The following is a 21763-nucleotide window of genomic DNA, read 5'->3' as shown; positions in this document are numbered from 1 at the left end:
TTGGGATTTAATTGCATATGTAGTTTAATACTTAATATAATCATAGCTACAATGACAACCATCATCAAACAGCTTCTTTAAGTAAAGGTGGTGAAGACTCTGTAACTAAGATAATATCTTTCAAGGATAAGGCACCTTAATTTGTGTAGAGTTTTCACACGTGCCATCTGTGTGCTACTTGATTTACATGGCCTATCGCATTCATCCTCAGCACCACTGTAAGATAATTACTTTTAGATCACTGGGGAAACCTAATCAAGGAAAAGATAAATAATTTTCTCAGAGTAATCCAGCTAGTAATGGAGGAATGGAACTAGATTCCAGAACCAGGCAGCTTGTTCATGTGCAAATATCAAGCTCTCATTTGTGTAACAGGTACCCTGAGCTCAGGGTGGAATATAATGTTTTTCATGTGTAATCTCATTTAAGTCTCAAAAACCTATGAAGCTGATACTATTGCCATATCATTTTATTAAGAAAACTGACAGATCAGATATCACTGTTTATGTAGATATACTTTTAAGCAATATTAAGTTACTCTTTATTACTCAGTAATGGTCAAATATGGAAAATCTTATGCACTCAAATTAATATGGATCAGACTGATATATACATAGCTAAAAAGTATAAACAATATAGATATATAAAGAGAGATGAAAAAAACAATAAAATCTTAACCGCCACTGATTATATAAAATGGTATTTAACATTTTCTTCATTGTGTATAATTGTATGTTATTTTTATCTGCAAAAGTAATGTTTATGCTTTTCAGTTTTTGAAACTATAAACGTATTTCTCTAGACCCTTTCAGAAGGATAATTAGCTTGTTTAAAGAACATATGCCCATTTGGAAATATATATCAGCACTTCCGTATGCCTCCAAATACCATTTAGTAGAATTTTTTAATTCAGGAAATAATTACTTATAAGATTGTTCATCGAAGTGTTCAATATATTAGTAGAAACAGAGGCAAAGTAAATGTTGGAGTTTTGTTAAATAAATCTGGTAGAATCACACATAGAATACAATGTAGTTATTCTAACTATTTTTGTAAAACAATATTAAATAATATGCAAAAGTCTATGATAGAGTACTAATTAAAAGCTAGTTTCCAGATTGTATATAAAATCTTGCTTTTGTGATGATAATATGATAGTGGGAACAGAAATTTGATAGGCATATACCAAAATGTTAGCACTTAATTCAGGACAATGAGACTAATGGTAAATTATTTTTCCTTATTCCTTGTCTTTTCTAAATTTTCTGCTATAAATATATGCTTTATAATAAGTAAAGAGGAGTCTTATAAAAACAATATTTTTTAAAGTTAAAAAAACTTCTTTTATCCAGTTTCCTGCTCTACCAACAGTAAATTAGTTCTGTGGAAACTGAAAATGATAACTCTCTGCTAGCTTAGTGACAGGATAAGGAAGATGAGCCAACACTTTGTTCGTACAGTGGATAACACTAATATTTCTACCTTTATTGATACTACGTATTGTTTCTGTCACATTATCATTTGTCTTCATAATAACTAACCTACTCAACATGTTTACTTCAGACACTGTGTTAAGCATTATCTCGTTTTACTCTAACAGCACACCTGAGGACCAGCATACAGTGTACTTCATGATCTCTAGAATTTACTCTTACTCTCAGAGCCGTGTGCCACGACCCAGAAGATTCATCTAAGCAGCAGTTCAGAAAGAGTGACTTAACTGTGGGATAAACTCTAATGTAAAGTGGGAAAAGGAGACAGTTTCCCTCTCAGCAGTATGCCTACCTTAGTTCATACTTTGTATATTTAAAATACATACCTGATTTAGGATAGTGTTCAGAACGTTAGAATGGGATGAAGTGTTGTGGAATGGAATGGTGGATGCATTGAAGGTTACGGGGCATGACTCTTTTTTTTTACTTAAATACACAGCTCAACTCCTGAAATGGGAAATGAAGAATTGCACAGGTGGTTCAGTTAATGCAAATGATATATCTCCAAGTCTCGCAGGAAAAGGAAATGACAGTGAAGATGCAATGAGATTTCGAGAAGTCGTTATGGAACACATGAGCAACGTGGAGAAGAGAATCCAATATCTTTCAGATAATGAAGCCAATCTCATAGATGCCAAGAATTTCCAAAATTTCAGTGTAACAACCGATCAAAGGTTTAATGACGTTCTTTTCCAGCTAAGTTCCTTACTTTCCTTCATCCAGGGACATGGAAATGTAATAGGTGAAGTCTCCAAGTCATTAATAAGTCTGAACACCACACTGCTTGATTTGCAGCTCAGTATTGCAACACTGAATGCCAAAGTCCAAGAGAATGCATTTAAACAACAAGAGGTAAGAGGTTTGTATTGGAAGGTCATACCTGGGATTGAATCCATCTAGATCCTATCTCCTCAGGTAGTCCAGGGAAGAGAAAAAGTTGCAAACCCTGTTTCAACATCATTCTACTTAACCCTGATTCCTCTTGCAATCTTACCAGAAAGTTTCAAATGGATTTACCCACTGCCTTTTCCAGATTCCCAGCAAAAGGGGAAATTTGTTTGTTTGTTTGTTTTTCATTGAATATAGACTCTCATAGTGTATTTTAATTTTATAAATACTGTTAGACTGCCTCTTGAGACTCTTGAAACCAGTTATAGTTGTTAGATTATCTTAGCCGATTTGGAAAGATAGATACTCTGCATTTGCAAATTTTATACGAAACCCAAACTTTCTTCACCATCAAAGGAATGAAAACCTTATTTACATGGGCGAAGTACAAAATCTAAATTTTAAAATAGTCTGTCACTCCCAAGAAGCATCCATAAGTTTTTATGTGTAAAGGTAACTATAATTAAAGAATTAAAGTTTGAATAATGTATACAACATCTTATTACCATCACAGGATCAAATACACAAGACAAGAGAGCAAAGCATCTTCCAGACCAGTTACTAGCAAAAGTTTCTTTTCAAAGGCCCAGGTACAACCCTTAGGCTTTGGGGACCACATGGTCTCTTTTGCAACTTCTTAAGTCTGCCACTGTAGCACAAAAGCAGTCATAGACAACACATGGACAGATGAGTGAAAATGTGATCCAATAAATGTTTCTTTTCAGAAAAAGACTTTGACCCATGAATCATAATTTTCTTACCTTTGCTCTAAACTATTCTGTGGCCAACCCTCTGGGTCACTTTGTTTTGATGAGAAAGAAATTAAAAAGCAAGTTGTTTAGTTCAATATTGAATTATTTTTTGTTGTTGGGTAATTATAATTGTTCCATTCCATGAAAAAATAAGCATATGGATAAAACTTCATTACTCATGTAAAAAAATAATCTTCATACTACTACAATCTTCAGTACTAAAATCTATAAATTTTCCACCATTAGCTCAGCAAGGCTGGCGTCTTTGTAGTAGATTTTACTTGAATAGACCACTTCTTAATGAGGTTGTTTTCTGTATAGATACAGTGTTATGCCATAGTGATTGTTAAAAATGGATGTCTCTTATAGAGAGCAAAGAGAAGCCTCTGAAGTTGTAACATCAGGTGGCAGCCAACTAAATTATTGACTAGAGAATAGACTAAACAGGTTAAGAAAGAACACCCTACATGTTTAGTTTTTGTAAAATGAGTCACTGAGAAGACAGTGACATTGCTATTTAAATATGGAGACTGTTGGTGAACCTCATCCTAACACCAACCTTAATATTCTCTCTCTAATCCTTGTCACATCTTCCAAAATCTGACTGTTAGTGTTTCCCACACGGTTAATAAGTACCCAAGCATATCAGTGCTATTGGAATATCAAGGACTCAAGCTATGGAGGAGTTAGAGAAAATTCTCAAAGAAGCAACTGTCTCCAGGGCTGAGGAACAGAGGAAAGTAAAATGTCAGCTATGGGAGTAGAAACTGATTAAATTGGAAGGAAAGAGGAAGGGAGAAGAAATATTACTTTGTGTGGAAACAGGATCAGAGGAACAGTGAGACAGGGTGTGGAGAAAACGAAGATGGACACGATGAAAAAATAATATATTTGATATTAGTAATATCCCCAACTCATTAGAGGTTATAGAATATCTGTGAACTCATGTAAATGAGGAATTGAAACCAAAGTGGAAACCATTTGGAAGGCAGTGGAAGTCCTGAACCTGTTTGAAGTGATACTTAATAGAAATAACCAAACTCTGGTGATCAGTGAGCTATTCGGACAGATTGCACTTACATTTTGGAAGGGGTCACAGTATTAGATGTGGAGGTACAAGGGAAAGGAGGAACTTCCAAAGTTAATTATTTTTTCAAAGCTTTCTTTTTTTTGAGACAGTAGTCATCTGTGGAGATTTGGAATCTAGGTCAGTGCTAGTGTGTGCGCGCATGTGCTTACTCACTGAAAACAATATTTGGAATCTCATTCTCATTGCTTAAAACAACTGTATTCATCTTTGAATCTTTAGCCCAATGCAGGAATAAGTAAATTAAATGAATGCCTCAATCAGTAAATGCTGTTTGAGGAAAAGGCTTATAAGTAATAGCAACGTAATGTTTAGCAAGGACAGATCAAGAATTAATTTGAAAGAAAAGAGAACACTGACACAAAATCAAAGAGAGACGTGGGATTTATTCTCTCCATTGTACGTACAAAGGACTGTAAGAATGCAAAAATAAATGCCTGTTTCTAGCAGTGCCACTGGTGATAGACTGTGGACGGTGTGTGTAGGTGCTGTATAGCACTTTAAAAAAGATATCAAATGCATTTTCTCTCTTCCTAATAAAACTTATTTCAAGTGAAATATGGTTAATGTGAGCACCACATGCAGTTTTCAAAGAAGGAAAAAAAAGGCAGCCGCAGCTTTAGGTATGAAAAACATCGGCGGCTCCCAGGGCTTAGGTAGCAAAATCACCAGCTAGTCCCCTGCCTTTTGCTCTGTGGATATCAGGAACTACCTGACAGCTGGAGCAATTTGCAGCCACCTAAATGACATCGAGCATATTTACCATGTTGCTGCACTCTGCAAACATCCATGTTCACTATCCCACCTTTATACCATAGTGTACGGAAAATGCCAAATAGGGAGGGAGGCGGTAGAGGGTAGAGAAATTCTAATCTAGAACAAGGTTTTGGATGGGGAAAGCCATTGGAGCAGTAAAAATGGATGTCTCTCTGCTTGAGTACACTGCTATTGTAGAGGCAGATCTGGTACATGTTCATTTCTTTCCAAAGGTTTTACTTGACTCTCTTGATCCTCTCACTTCAACTTGTCCAGTCCAGTGAAGGGAGGTGAAATTTTCTCTTCATACCTGGATTAATTAACAGTAAACCACTGGTTTATTTCTTTGTGCAAATGGGAGATGAGAATCTATCAACAGTTAAACCTAGAAGTTCTTAGAAAAGTATAGAGCATACCATGGAAACAGAGGATGCAACAAAAGAACAGAGAGACAGAAAACATTACCAGGGTAGATGAGAAGGTTAGGTACATTGGAAAGAGAAGGCCCAGCACCCAAAGGAAAACCAAGCAAAAGACTTGAAAGGAAAAGCAATAAAGGAAAACATTGTCAAAAACTTTATGACTAGATACTTAATTTGAAAAACAAATTAAACAAGGTTTTATTATGTTTACTCTTACTCTACAAAGTTAAATATATTGATGAATACCTAGGATTTGAGTGCAAAAGTAAGCATTCATGTACACTGAGAAAGGTTTAAAAAATGGTCCCATATATTTGGAGGGTGGTGTGGCAGTAGTGAACAAAATTTTAATATTTAGTCCCTTTGATCAGATCCACTTCCAGGAAGCTGTCCTATAGAAGTGCTTGTATAAATATGTAGATATATATAAAATGGTGTTCATTTCAGCATTATTTATGTGCAGCTCAAAACTCTATCAATAGATATCAAATAAATTATGAAAAATACATGCAATACAATTCCACTAAATTATAGAAAATAAGGCAGTCTCTAAGTATTTTAATAGGTAAATATTCTTATATTATTGAGTGAAAAATAAAAGCATAATCCAGAATGTAGTACAGTCTGTCTTGCTCAGTCTCCAGATATGCACGCATGTATGTAAATACGCACAAAATATATATGCATTTGAAACCGTAAAATAATAATGAAATCTCAATGCAGAGGCAATAAAAAAGCTGAACATAAGGTATTGTTAATGCTAGTTGAGATTTTATTGAATCTGAAAAGCTATCCTTAATGTTCATTACCACTGAGAATTATGACATTAAACTTCGTTATTGCTATAAAACAGTTTAATATACAAATCTATTTAAGGAACTGTAATTAAGTACAGTGTAAAGAATTTCACTTCAGATAAATTAAAAAACATGACAAGTTTTTAATTTTATTTTTAGCATTTTGACATGTATATATTTGGGAATAGAAGCATACCTTAGATATATATTTAACCAATTTTTTTCTGGCAGAGGGTGTGAAAATTCAGCCATTCAATTAAAAGAGGAATGCTTCAAAACCAAAGAATTACTATTTTAAAATTGTTCTCTAATTTCTATATTCTTATTCCATAATATTACTGTAATAGTTTACATTTTTTAAAAACCTGACTTGTAGAGCTTCTTAAACTTATATATTTGATAATTATGTGTGTAACAAAAATTGTGGACGTTTGCTTATGTTTCACAGGAGATAAGTAAATTAGAGGAGCATGTGTACAATACATCAGCAGAAATTAAGTCTCTGGAAGAAAAACAAGTGCATTTGGAACAGGAAATAAAAGGAGAAGTGAAACTGTTGAATAACATCACTAATGATCTCAGGCTGAAGGATTGGGAACATTCTCAGACACTGAAAAATATCACTTTAATTCAAGGTAAAATATCCTCTCATTCTCCAGATGATGATGTACTAAAATGCACTGATATATGCAGAAATTTGATATGGGAAACTCTCTGGTTTTAAAATAGTTTACTACAAATTTTACCACAAAGATCCAGAGGAAGGAGCCTTGAGATCATATCAAGACATGTTAAGATGACAGTATCTTGGTATCCTTTAAATGGTGATTTTAAAAAAAGCAAAAAACAAATGAAATTGCTCTTACGGTTTAATGAATTATTGTTCAGAATTTCTTATATGTACAAATACAAGTTTTCTGTGAGGCACAAAGTTCTCTACCTGTCTGTAAATCAAGCTTGTTAATTCTATTTTTCTAAACTTACAGATTTTTTCTTCTTACCTGATCAATTGTATTATTAATTAGAAAGGTCTTTTGAATTCTCCAAAAAAACAATGAGTTTGTCAATTTCTTCTTTAGCTCCTGTGAGTAAAACAAGGTGAATTGAATCTTACTGACTTCTAAATTAGTATGTATATCATATATATTTCTATACTAGGTTTTAGTCATTATTTACATTTTAACTTTTTTTTCATATTTTACTTTCAACCTTTGTTATCCTTTGTATTAGGCTTGTCTCTTGTAAAGAATAGTTCTTAAAATTTACTATGCAATCTGGCCATCTCTTTTCACCATATTTATTTCTACTGTCATTTTATGCTCCATTTCTGTCCAGTCCCATGTTCCTTTTGCTTTCCTTCCATGTCAACTTTAGTATTATTTGAAATTTTTCTCATTAAACTTTTCTCTCTATCAAGGGCACCAAAAAGATTTTGGAAACCTTATATTTATTTTTATTTTGCTGATAGTCATCCTTAAAATTTATCTTAAAGTCACAAGTTGATCAGTATCTTCACCTTCATCCTCAAATATACAAGGAAATTAAAACGCTCTGATGACCCTCTTCCCTGGTTTCCTGCTGTCTTTGAGTATAGCTCATTTCTATTTTATGTATTTTTTTTTTTTTTTTTTTGTGATATTATTTATTTATTTATTTATTTATGGCTGTGTTGGGTCTTCGTTTCTGTGCGAGGGCTTTCTCTAGTTGTGGCAAGGGGGGGCCACTCTTCATCGCGGTGCGCAGGCCTTTCACTATCGCGGCCTCTATTGTTGCGGAGCACAGGCTCCAGACGCGCAGGCTCAGTAATTGTGGCTCACGGGCCCAGTTGCTCTGCAGCATGTGGGATCTTCCCAGACCAGGGCGCGAACCCGCGTCCCCTGCATTGGCAGGCAGACTCTCAACCGCTGCACCACCAGGGAAGCCCTATTTTATGTATTTTTTAAACCAAGAATTAAGTCAAGATTGTTTTTCTTACATGATACAGACAATATTTATATAGATTAGCCCATGAGTTTGCCAGTTTTTCCTCCTCCTAAATGTATCTGTGACATCTCTTCTGGGATTATTTTTTTCTTCCTGAAGTATTATTTGGAGATTTGTTTAGTGAAAGTCCATTGGTGGTGAGATGTTTTGATTTCATTTTTTCTATTTTGTCCTTGATCTTTAAAATTGTTTTACCACATACATATTTCTTAGGGTAACAGTTATTATTTTTATTCGTATTTTCTTCTGGTTTATGGCCTTTCTTATTGCTTTTAAAATGATTATGACCACATTGCTTGCCATTATCTTTGTCTTTAATACCTACAATTTCATTAGTCTGTGTTTTTTATGTCGACAGTTTTTCCATGTGGCATTTGTTTTACTTCATTTTCTTCCTAAATCCACTTATATTTGTGGATTAAGTCTATTATAAATTTGGGAACATTATCAGCTTCAGTCTCTGAATATTGCCTCTTCACAATTCTCTCTATCCTTTCCTCTGTAACACTAGTTAAATTCATGTTGGATCTTATTCTAGCTACCATGTCTGTTAAGCTCTACTTTACACTTTCAATTGTTAATTCTTACTAGAATAAGAGAAACAGAAACCCATGTGATTTCATCTTACATAACACTAGTTTAGGATAATTAAGAACTCTTAATATCCAAATTTTTACAAGAAAAGAAAAATTAAAAAAATAAGTCCCAGAGACTATTTACAGTACGATTTTTTTTCTAATGCTCATGATTTAGTAAAAGTAAATAATGTATATTTACACATACACATTTAATGAGAATGGTTGTTTTTAAAATGTAAGAAAATGAGAAACACAAAATTCAGGTTAATGATCGTTTTTGAAAAGGAAGAAGATGAGCGAGATGGGAAAGTGGCTAAATAGATAGCTGTTTGTTGGGTTGTAGTGTTGCAGGTATATTTATTATTATGTTTATAGCTAACTGGTATAGAATATATTGCATGTATTCTTTTTTTTATAAATTTCTTTCTTTCTCTCTTTCTTTCTCTTTTTTTCTCTTTCTTTCTGTCTTTCCTTCTTTCTTTCTTTCTCTCTCGCTCTTTCTTTCTTTCTTTCTTTCAGTTGGGTCTTTGTTGCTGCGTGCAGGCTTTCTCTAGTTGCAGCTAGTGGGGCTACTCTTCTTTGCGGTGCACGGCCTTCTCATTGCGGTGGCTTCTCTTGTTGTGGAGCACAGGCTCTAGGCGTGCGGGCTTCAGTAGTTGTGGCACACAGGCTCAGTAGTTGTGGCTCGCAGGCTCTAGAGGGCAGGCTCAGTAGTTGTGGCGCATGGGCTTAGTTGCTGTGTGGCATGTGGGATCTTCCCGGACCAGGGCTTGAACCCTTGTCCCCTGCGTTGGCAGTCGGATTCTTAACCACTGCACCACCAGGGAAGCCTCTACTGCATGTTTTCTTTAAGTATTACATTGAAACCAATGATAAAGAAAAATTGAATTAATCAGCTTTCACTCTAACAATTAGACATTCCACTTGGGATTTCGAATTCCACTTGGGATTTCAATTAAATATCCCCAACTTTACAAATCCACACCCAAACCCTTAGTTCTGTTTCTCTCTCTCTCTCTCTCTCTCTCTCTCTCTCTCTCTCTCTCTCCATCTCCCTCTCCCTCTCCCTCTCCCTCTCCCTTTCCCTCTCCCTCTCCCCCTCCCTCTCCCTCTCCCCCTCCCCTCCCCCCTCCCCTCCCCCTCCCCCTCCCTCTCCCTCCCCCTCCCCCTCCCTCTCCCTCTCCCTCTCCCTCTCCCCCTCCCCCTCCCTCTCCCTCTGTCTTTTTTTTGGCCATGCCACACGGCATGTGGGATCTTAGTTCCCTGAACAGGGATCGAACCTGTGCCAAGCCCTTAGTTCTTGAGAGCACCTACCCTCATCCACCCCTCAAATCTGTTGGTTCTCTAGTCTTATCTGTCAACTGAGTCATTGTCCAACTAGTAACTCACTCCAAGGTCTTGGAAGCAAGCTTTGATTTCTCTCTTTCTCTCACTCCCTGTATCCAATCCATATATGAGTCCTGTTAACTCTTCTTCCATATGATAAAACTCCTTCTCACTGTCTCCTCTGCTATGACTCTAATTCAAGCAACTGTATTACAGCCTGGTGTACTACATCAGCTTCCCAATTGTTCTCCCTGATTCTACTCTTAATCCATTCTACAGAGAGCAAAAGAGTGTTATTGAAATGATAATATTAATAACATATGATTAGATCTTTTATCTCTTAAAACCCTCCAATATCTTCCCATTGAACTTGGAATAAAATCTGAACTCCTACTTGATCTGGCACCCGTCTACTTATCTGCCCTCTTTTCTAATTTTCCCTCTGTCTAGCTTGGAAGAGCTGGAAGAATGAAAGTGCCATTGAACAGTATAAGTTAACAAGCAGGAAGTGCTGGTTTCACTTCTTGCTGTCATAATGTGCACTAGACAGCTCTCTCTCCCTTTAAATGTTCTCTTAGCTTTCTGTTCTCCTTAGATCCACTCAAAGTTACCTTTCTAGTGATAATTTCTCCCTCCCCATTCTTATTATCTCTCTATATCATGGTGTGCTTTAACTTCCTCATAGTATTTAAAACTACATGATACTGTTTCATGTATACATTTGCTTATTTGTTTATCAGAGATCTTCTCGAATAAAATGCGAATTCCATGAGGTTGGGTCTTGTCTCTCTTGTCTGTCTCTCCATACACAGCACCTGTTAGAGTGCCTGGTATATGGTGGGTGAGCAAATGTATATGCCTTAAAGGAATAAGTGAAAGTAACACTTCCCTTTTATGAAGTTACACTTTGTAATGGCAATGTCATTCTTCCAGATTTCCAAGGTAGAAATTTTAATTGTTGTTGTTATTTTCTCCCAGAATACCATTACTTCTTATGTTCCACATTCTCTAACCCCTTGTCACTCCTTTATATTCTGTGTAAACTATTCTTATCATTACTCTGCCAGACTATTGAAATAGTCTTGCAATCATTTCCTGCCTCAGTCTTTCAGACTACAATCCTTTCTACACTCTTGTTAGAATGCAGCCTTCCTAGAGGGACACCCTAGATTGCAAAGAGACTCTCTATCACCTCCTTATTACACATACACTTTTCTCTGCAGCGCTCAAGTTCTTCTATAGTGCTTCTCTTAACTACTTTTGAATGCCTCATTCCCTGTCTTTTCCCTTTTTGACACCAAATATTTCGATTGATTTTACTGTGATTCTGACATGCCCAATACTTTTTACATCCTGCCTCATGGCTTTTCCTTCACTTGAAAGAATATGTTTCCTCTTCTATTTGTATCTGAAAATATCTTACCTATCATTAATGTCCATAGATGACATACATGCAACCTCTTCCATGAAGCTTTCTCTGGTCCCACTGTAGTAATACTCTTGCTGACATTTATATCTTGCTTACTTTTGAACATTAAGTATTCTTTCACAAGAGAATTCCTAATATGATTGTCATATCTAAAAATATCTCATACTGTCTTCTATCGAAATGTTGTCTCTTACTGGAAACAGTAAGTTCATTAAAATTACGGGCTAGTTTTTATATCCTCTACAGCATCTAGTCATAATTTTTAATAAATATTTATTAAACTATAACCCAAGAGAGACATTGTATTAATTAATGAGTGCTTTATCTAATGTCGGTTGTAGGATCAGTGTCATTACTTGGTGTCCCTCCTCTTTTATGTTAGCAATTACTAAATATTTATGAAGATTAAAGAGGTAGAGATATTTTAATATATTTCTCAAGTAATTATAGCAATTAAAGTCTAAAGGACTAAATGAAATTTCATTGTTGAAATGAAATGGTGAAGCAGAATTTGGTGGGGAGTGGGGGATAACATGACTTTAAAAGACAAAGTTGTTAAACATTTGAGGAAGGAACTTAAGAGAAATTAAGAGAAATAAAATATGACTCATTGCTGAAAGCAGTGGTTATGTGGAAAAATTTTAAGCATATTTTTTTTCCAGAAACTAAAAGCACCAAAAAGAGAAAAAAATGTATCAATTGGTCAATTGTCATGATAAAGAAGAAGAAGTGATTGATAGAATTTGAATTTGGAGATTTGTGCAATTAATTATTGGGATTTAAGAAATGAATTGTGTCTTTAACCACTATGTAAAAGAAAAATTCATCTCAGGAATAATGAAAGAACAGATGCCCAAAATTAAATCAATTAATTTTGGAAAAGTATAGCCTAGAACATCAGGAAAGAAGTATTCTAGTTCTGATTTTACCCAACTGGCTTTAAGACCTTGGGAATTCACTCTCTCAGACCTCTGTAATTATGTTTGACTTAAGCAAGCTTTAAGGCTTCGTCCAGATTAAACACCTCTAAGTCAGTGAGCATGAAAACTGGAAGAAAAAAGAAAAAAAATAAAGAGGTTTAAATAGCAGCAGCCTAGAAGACTTGGCAGATTTTTATGGTGATCTACATGTGAGGCAAGATTGAGAACAAAGTAGGAAATTTATGATCGTAATGAACACGACATGGAGAAGCATAGCTCTGGAAATTTTGGCAGATATTATTAGTGCTATGTTATCATCTGAGGATTTTAAATGATGTGATGTTCCTGGGTTTTCTTTCCCAGTAAATTGGGTAATTTTGATCTATGATATTTTTCAATTACTGAGTATTTTAAATCAGTACATCTCTGTGGCTAAGTAGATATCTTAGTTTTCCTTAAAAACAAAAAATCATAGGGAGACAGCTAATAGCGGATTTGGTGGTGTGTTTTATAGAGGGAATTGTTCATGGCAAATTACTGCTATAGCATTTGTGAATTATCCGTCTAACTTTGCAGTTAGATGGTACTAAAGATGATGAAAAATAGTGGAATTCTTATGGGTTCTTGATCTAGGGCAGATCAGATGTTTCGAACAATATTAATCTAGTGTCCTTTGACATATGTTAGCAAGAGAGCTACCAGGAAGCATTGTGTCCATTATTGATGCACAGAGGTGGTTGTTGATGTGATTATGGGACAGAATTTTGAAAGGTTAAATAGTAACTCAGAACCAAGAAGGTGACTACAATAGACTTGAAGTCTCAGACTTAAAGTTCTTCATTCTTTTTTTCCATAACGTGGCAGAATAAATGGCTACATTTCTTTATGTAGAATGATACATAAAAACAAATGTCTGTTGATGCACATTTGTTTTTGTTTTTTTTTTATGAAAGAAAAAGAATATTCATTTATTTTTAATGACTTATTAGAACAAATACCTATAGATATCATTATATATATGATATATAAATTAATTATACAATATATCATGTATTAATTATTAAAACATACTCTGGTAAATATTATATATTCAATATGAAACAGGAGGAAAGGGGGCAGGGCACAACCTTTAAAAGAATTACATAGCCCGAGAACACAACATAAACTGATTAGAACAAAATAGGTCCAAGATGGCGGACGAGTCTACTTCCACTAGACCTTGAGCCTCAGTATACACTCATTGTAACACATCAGCAAGCTAAGCGACACACCCACAGGTGCCATGACAGTTCCAAGGATGACCATAAAGGTCAAAAAGTGGGCGGTGGCTCAATTCCTAGAAATCCCCACCCCTTCCCCAAAATAGCTGGAATACTCCTCCCACTCATCAGCGTATGAAATTACTCACCCCTATAAAACTAACAACCCCATACCCTGGTGCTGCCCTCGCCTTCTTCTTTTTTTTATTTTTTTTTTATAGGTATACCTGGATTTAATTCTCACTTCTACTGCTTGGTAGCTGGATAGCCTTAGGCAAGTTTCATACCTCCCTGAAATTCACTTAATTCAGTCTGTAAAATGGCATAATAACTTATTATAGCATCCTTTTAGGAATTTTAAATCAGTTCTTGAAATAAAAGTACACAATATATAGACAAGTATGGATTCCTCAATAGATGTTTGACCTTTCATTTCTCCAGTGTCCCACCCGCATCAAATAAAGAAAAATACTTTTTAAAATTTACGAATATTTCATTGTTGTAAAGTTAAAGCCATAAAAATAATCAAATGGCCTACTATCATACCGTTAGAAGAAAAAAAAAAAGGTGTTCATGAGAGTTCCATATTAGAATACAAGTTTTCCTTAGGCACCTGTTTATGTATGCTATTCTGCTCTTTACAATAAATAATTAAATTTAAAAGACTTAATTCCTCACTTTTAAGACCTTATTAGTTTACAAATTACATATTGACCTATGCTAAATTTTATACCGACCCATGCTAATGAATTCAGTACAGAAAACAAAAAACACTGCACTCAAGCAAACTACATATATATATATATATATAACTTATATGAGAATTGCTACTCCAGCTTTCTTTTGGTTTCCATTTGCATGAAATACCTTTTTCCATCCCCTTACTTTCAGTCTGTATGTGTTTTTAAACTGAAATAAATGAATGAATGAGGGTGGAATAGACAAAATATATTCACACCATATTTTAATAAAAAACCCTCTAGATTAGTCCAACTGCAGTATGATAAGGATGTGAGCAACAGCAGGATTGGAGAGACCAGTTTTGGAAGGTAGATGAGAGCATTACGTTGATAATGTTCTCAAAAGTTCTACATAAGAAGCTAAGAGAAAGTAGTATATGATCTGTGTACTTCTATCCCTCCAAACTATCAAAAAGACACTTAAACCATTGAGATACTTTCCACATTTTGCTCTAGGCAGTCGAAGACACATAACAAATTACAGAATTTAAACAGAATGTAATGGGTGAGATTAATGTTACATGAAGACTAAGATAACAGTAAAAATGTAACATCCAACACACTCAGAACTCTTGAAGGAAAGACCTTACCTCGTTTTCTTACTCTGGGATTCAAGTACCTGGTATCAGCATTTTTATATAGAAATAGACAAAGAGGGATCTTTAACCCTGAATTTTATAAAATAGCATAGATGTATTTGTTATGATTGAGTTAATGCTCCAACATTTGAGCTGTGTACAGTTACTATACATAGTTACATGCAAAATAATTGAAAAGATAGTGAGTTCCATTTCTTACTTATTAAAGAAATGGTGAAAACTCTTGATCTCAGAGGCTAAGAGCCCAGAGCTAATCTGTGTCCCTTGTTTCTTGTCTCACACCTTCTAGTTTTTCCTGGAATGTCTGTCTTGCTTTTTTAGAGCCCTAATCACTGAATCACAGTCTTTTCATGTGCTTTTTTTTTTCAAAATGCCATCCTGGAGTACTGTGGATTTGCTTCCCTTTAATTTGCTCAGCAAAATTCAAGCTGCAAATTGAGTCTTTCTGTCCTGCTTGCCCCCTCCATTGTCACTGTGCAGAGATGAATGAACCGCAGCTGTGTTCACGGTTGTGGGAATTAAAACCCCTTTGTTGGGAGAAACTACATTCTGCAGGAATAGAAGATGCGTAGATTCCCATTGATGTAGAACCATGACATCTCTTGTGGACACCTTAATATATGTTTCCATCATTAAGCTATAGCTTAGGAGAATTTGCTAGTTGTTACTACAACTACTTAATGCCCAGTAGTATGCAATTTGCATGATGATTATGTAAAAAACAAAAAACAAAAAATATACAACAAAAACAGAAAATAAATGTTAGTGATTATTCTCTTAAGATGATAGAATTATGTATTATATTTTCCTCATTTTTTCTAGGCTTTTATATTTCCTATGGTATGTAGTTACTATTGTAATGAAAATGCAATAAAACCTTACAGCCCAATGGTGTGTATGAAGGGAAATGAATGATGTGCCATTGAGAAGAGCAACGATATCTGGAAAATTAAGTCACCAGGGAAGGAAGGTGCTAAAACTCAAGTTGGACCTTGAAAAATCAGAAACAGATCAGAAAAATGGAGAGAGGCAAGGGACAAGGATTTCAAAAGAAGCAAAGAAAATGGACAGAATATATTTACTCATAAGATTATCATTATTTATGGAGCCCCTTCTTAGAATCTTTCAAGTATCATATCTCCCCACCCGATTAAAATTTGTAAACAAGTACTCTCTAACCAGTGATGCTAAACATAGTTGTGTGTTATCCTTGCTGTCCTTGAACCACGGAAATTGAAAATGACTCTTTTAAAACATCACTATTTGATTATTCTATGGTATGTCCAGGTTCATTTCTTCCTTTTGGAATTGAAAAGAAATTGCTAAGTGTTCTGCTTTAAAGGAAAGGAATAACACTTGTCCTGTGGCACTCCATGTAGAAGAGGGACATACTCAGTGCCATCATTCTAAAGAGGTGATCACTAGATATCTGTTTTGCTGGGCACAGAAAATTCAAATGACTAAATCAGTGTTGATCAAACTCAGTACTAGGGGGACACCTTGGTAATTGTCATGCCAGGTAGTCAAAATTTTCCCTGCAACCTCTCCGACTTATTTTATAATGTCTATATCTATCTAGGGATTCTACCTAATATTTTACTTGAAAAGTTATTCCTTTACTCATTTTCACTTTCCTGCCCTTCCCCGCATCTTTCCTACTTACCCAGCATTCTCTTTCTTCTCATTCTCCCCATTCTTCAAAATCCCCTTCGCATCCTACCTCCTCAATTAAGTCTTTTCAACCACTGCTCCTCTTGCTGATCTGCATTTTTCTATAATATCCGAGGGTATCATTTTCAATGATAGGGTTTTTGGTTGTCTACTTTGTGTGGATTTTTGTTTCCCTTGAGGGTATCACACATGACTTGACTTATACATTTTCCACAGAGCATCTAAATTAATATAGTGAAATCTGCCTGGTGGTGAGGTAACAGGGTGATGCTCCCAGAAGCTTAATCATCAACCTTCTGGTTCCAGCCAGTGTGGGGTCTACATACTAGTGGTCAGCGTGTAGTCACCATCCTCCACATGGGTGAAGGGCTTAGTTTCTACAGATCGACTCAAAGATATGTGTCAGATTGTCATGTATACCCATTGAGGAGGAACTAGGACTCCGAACTATCATTCTAGCTACCTTGCTTGACTGCTTCTCCTTTGTTTCTGCATCCCCTCACTCCTCTCATTGTTAACTCCTTGTGCCTGCTCTTTGGGGCTCAGGGAAGGCCTAGGAAACTAAAGCCTTTTTTCTGCAAACAAGAAACAGGGCACCTGGAGGGTGCTTTTGTACCCAGGAAGGCCCTGCAGGGTCCTGCTTGGTTTCAATCCCCCTTTTCTTTGATATTCCTCAGTCCTGAGGGGAACAGGGGTAGGTCAAGAAGGGGAATAAAATTTTGGATAGAGAGGTTAATCATAAACTTGGCAAGGGAGCTCAGTTTTAGGGGCACTGGGTTTCATACCCAGTAGCTACACAATACTAATGTGGATTTGTGCCATCATTGATTGACTCACTGTCTTTCTCTGCCCCCAGCATCTGAGAACCTAGTACACTGCTTGGCACACAGAAGTATTTAGTCCATAATTAGGTTGTCTAATTTAGAGCTATCTCATTGCACTACTCAGTAGCAGGGTATGCTTCCATTCAGGAAGGTTAGTCTCATTCATTCTGTGTAATTGCGCAACAAATAAAAGGCTTTGGATTTACCTACGTAACTGTCTTGACAAATGACAAATCTATTTTACCTATGCTTTAAGCCTATGATCAGTAATTGTCATTTATTTTTTAAAGGTCCTCCTGGACCTCCAGGTGAAAAAGGAGATAGAGGTCCCACTGGAGAAGTTGGTCCACAAGGCATTCCAGGTCCAGTAGGTACGGTAACTACTCCATCATATACTGCAGGGCTAGGTAATGTACATCTGTGAATGTGTGTAGGGGGAATCAGTTATTTGACTGGTTCCCTGTGTGGCGTGTGTGTGTGTGTGTGTCCGCATGTGTATGTTTGTGTGTGTTGAGGGCATATCAAATGATATCAAATGATAATCACTATCATGTTCTGAATGGTAAGCAGTGACTCTTGATTTTTAAAGAAAGTTAAGTGCTTTAACAACATGGGGTTGTTCATTAGTCTAGAGAGTGCTCTCCATATCACTGACTGCAAACAGTATTTGGCCGACCTAGTTTTAGGTCACATGTGAAGGAAAATATGAAAACCATCTTCACATTGAATATATTTGGAGGTTACCTGGTTTTTAAGATACAAAAAAAAAAAACAACTAATGTAAATCAAAGGCAAATTGGATTATACTCCTTATATGGTCCTTAACTGGAATTTATCTGCTTAAACCTATGCAATCTCAATGTAAATATTGACTAGAATACAGATGACTTTTCCCTTTGCTGTCAGCCACTCTCTGTATCTTACTTAGAGCAAAATTGTTTCAAATTATTTTCTTCTGTAATCTTGAAAGCAATATTTTGAAAGACAATAATAGAAGACAGAAAAAGAGAAAGAGCATGAACTTTCTTTGCTTTCAAAAAAATAAAGATAATAACAGTAACATGATCATCATGTTATTCATGGCTAGAAATCAAATACCTGCATGCTTTTTGAAGGTGGGGAGTATACTGCTCCGTCTAATGATAACTAGAATAGTTTGTGCTGCTAAAGAAATGTCTAAATACCAGGGACTTGATCTTAATTTTCTGTGTTTTGATTATATAAACTGTTCTTCTTTCTGATCAATGTATCAACCAGCCCAGGTTACATCAGAAAAACAATTTTTAAAAATGAAAAGCATGAATTTGACACATGCCAGCCCTTTATATCATAGTGCTTAAAAAGCCAATATATAAAGTTTACCTTAAAAAAAAGCTTTTAGAATTTTATATATATATATATATATATATATATATATATATATATATATATATATATATATATATATATATATATCTCAATTGTTGGTTTGCCTTTGAAAGTAATACCAGGTAAGATTCTTTGTTCAGAAAAGTCTTTCTACTTGACTGGCACCCAGCAGATCTTAGCAATGGTGCATTAATGTCATAAGCAGGGGAAGTAACCAGTGTTATATTATCTGCCAGAGCGGCTATTGTCAAAGGTCTGTCAACTCCTCCATTACAAATTGCAATTATCAAAGCTTTATAACTCAACCATAAAAGTTCAGTCTGGGCTACAACTTGCCTTCCAAAGCTTCATCTTGGGAACATCTTTTGTAGCTGTTTCGGAATCAAATAGAAAGAGGGATTTAAAAGTTTCAGCTTTTGTTATCACCCTAGACAGATACCGTTGCAAAGCTGCTTTGATTCTTTAAGTGAGGGTTTAGTCTGCTGCTGTTGGTATTGCTCATATACACAAATAGGCATTATCTGGCCCCTCAAAAAAGAGAGGTAGATTTCATTGTTGGAGTGATAAATTGACTCTTTTAGATTTTTAGGTTGCCATTTGAGTTGGTGCACTGCAGCAAAAATATTCAAGTTACTAGGCATCTTTCCTACCTGATTGCTGCAATCTGTTTTTTTCTTTGCCAGATTGCCTATTTGCCCCATGTTTGGTAGGGAATCAGGAAGTTAAAAGTATATGATGGACTGTCTTGATAATTCTACTTCCTGATTTAAGCAGGCTTACTAAAATCCCACCTATAGGGACTTCCCTGGTGGTCCAGTGGCTAAGACTCCGTGCTCCCAATGCAGGGGGCCCAGGTTTGATCACTGGTCACGGAACTAGATCCCACATGCTGCAACTAAGAGTTCACGTGCCTCAACTAAAGATCCCACATGCCACAACTAAAAGATCCCATGTGCCGCAACTAAGACCTGGTGCAGCCAAACAAATAAATAAATAAATATTACAATGGGAGTGTTTAAAGAAAAGACAAAAGAAACCCTGTACCAACAAAACAAAACAAAAACAAACAAACAAAAAATACCTATACATGCAAATGAGCCCACTAAACTCAGCTTGACTCGAAACCATGATACGAAAATCTGAGAAGATATACGTGCTTAGTAGTATTAAATAATCAGTACATTAAATATATTACAATTGTTACTCATGTACTGGGGTGGATATTATATTAAACTGTGCTTTATCTCAAAATAATATAATAGAAATTCATTTCAGCATGCCATTTCCTTGGAAGCATGCCAAGGAGAATTACCTATAACCTTTTACTTTAAAAAAATGTTTACTGAATACTTTCCCTGTGCCTGGGACACACACACACACACACACACACACGGCTACATTATTGTTTGGGATTACAATGGAGTATGTAAAAACAAGAACATGAGAGATAGAGTAATATATTCCTGCACTAGGGCCTCAGTATTTTTTTAATAAATATTCTTTGATACTTCTCATTGCTTGACTTGTGATTTTTCTGGGACAAATCTTAAAAGTCCAATTTTTAGCTTACATTTCAAAGTTATCATTTCAGCTGTAGCAAAATTCTGCCATTTGAAGATTCCTGATTAGACTATATAAGGCTTCCAGTTAAAACTCTAAGATTTTTTTTTCTTGTGTGTTTTTATTTTTAGTGACAATCTGTTACATATTGAATATCTACAGGGTACTAAATGCACTATATTTCTACTTACTGTTACTGTTATCTATCAATTTTTACACATGAAAGTTTAGGAAAGACATTGTTCCTCCATTTGGAGATTCACCTCCTTCATATCCATTAGTGAAATTAGATTGTTTCATTATTCTCTCAAATCTTCATGCAAAATGAATTATTACCACTGTTTTGGGTTTTTTTTTTTTTTTCTTCATTTACTATATAGGTCCTCCAGGTCTTAAAGGTGATCGAGGATCCATTGGTTTTCCTGGAAGTCGAGGATTCCCAGGATCAGCGGGGAAGACCGGGAGGCCAGGTATTATGATAATGCATATTTTCTTCACAGAATATGTAAAATAAACACCAGATCATAGATATTCCTTTCAACTTCTTAGATAACAAAAACAATGGTCATCATAGTATGAAAAGCAGCACTCACATGCAGTTTATTTTCTGATCTGAAACATTTTGAAACTGATTTCTGTCCACCTGAGGAAAGTTTCTATGTCCAAAAGGAAAACAGTTCCATATAAAATCACAACAGAGGATCTGTCAACTCCACACCACTATAAATCACCATGAAGAATGGTATCTATCTTAGAATAAAGAGAGTGGAAAGACTGGTAGAGAAAAACAAACAAGCATGGTATTAACACCCCTTTAACCAAAACCGCCAAACCCTGTTAAGTTACAGTTAGCAAAATACAGGCAGACCTGAAATCCTATCCTTTACAAGATAACCTGCCTGCTACTGTATATTAGTACTTAATAATCACCATGTTCGGGCCCTTTACAATTTACATACATGATGATATTATTTCTACTCCTTATGCCGCTAGCCTAAGCTTGAATTGTGAACTGTACACAGAAATTTTAGAAGAGAGCAGGGGACAGAAAAATGCAGAACCAGTTAGCTGTATTACCAAGTGGTAAGTAATAAAACATTTGTAAAGTGGGACAAAACTAATGGAAGCTGGAAGCTGTGGAAGTAGAAAGTAGAGTGATTAACTCTGTACAGCAAGACAAGATGTTACAAAGAAAGTCGTGTTAGAGCTGGCCTAAAGATGCGCAGAATTCCTTTACATCTGTGGTTCTCAAACCTGAGCAGACATTAGGATTACCTACAGGGCCTGTTAAAACAGCTGACTGGGCTCCAC

General features: G+C 35.6%; 1 protein-coding gene across 3 annotated transcripts in view; it reads left to right on the top strand.

Moving 5' to 3' along the window:
* MSR1 (macrophage scavenger receptor 1) overlaps positions 1-21763 on the top strand; it is a 126286-nt gene that overhangs the window by 72502 nt on the left and 32021 nt on the right. For all 3 annotated transcript variants that reach the window (XM_049704251.1, XM_049704252.1, XM_004277168.3), the window contains 4 exons: positions 1933-2345; positions 6644-6830; positions 17815-17895; positions 20833-20922. In XM_049704251.1, the coding sequence (XP_049560208.1) occupies positions 1933-2345; positions 6644-6830; positions 17815-17895; positions 20833-20922 (771 nt within the window). The remainder of the gene's footprint in view (positions 1-1932; positions 2346-6643; positions 6831-17814; positions 17896-20832; positions 20923-21763) is intronic.

The sequence above is a fragment of the Orcinus orca genome, chromosome 21, assembly GCF_937001465.1.
Source record: "Orcinus orca chromosome 21, mOrcOrc1.1, whole genome shotgun sequence".
Lineage (NCBI taxonomy): Eukaryota > Metazoa > Chordata > Mammalia > Artiodactyla > Delphinidae > Orcinus > Orcinus orca.
The sequence above is the reverse complement of the archived record's forward strand: the minus strand, read 5'-3'. Positions and strand labels throughout refer to the sequence as shown.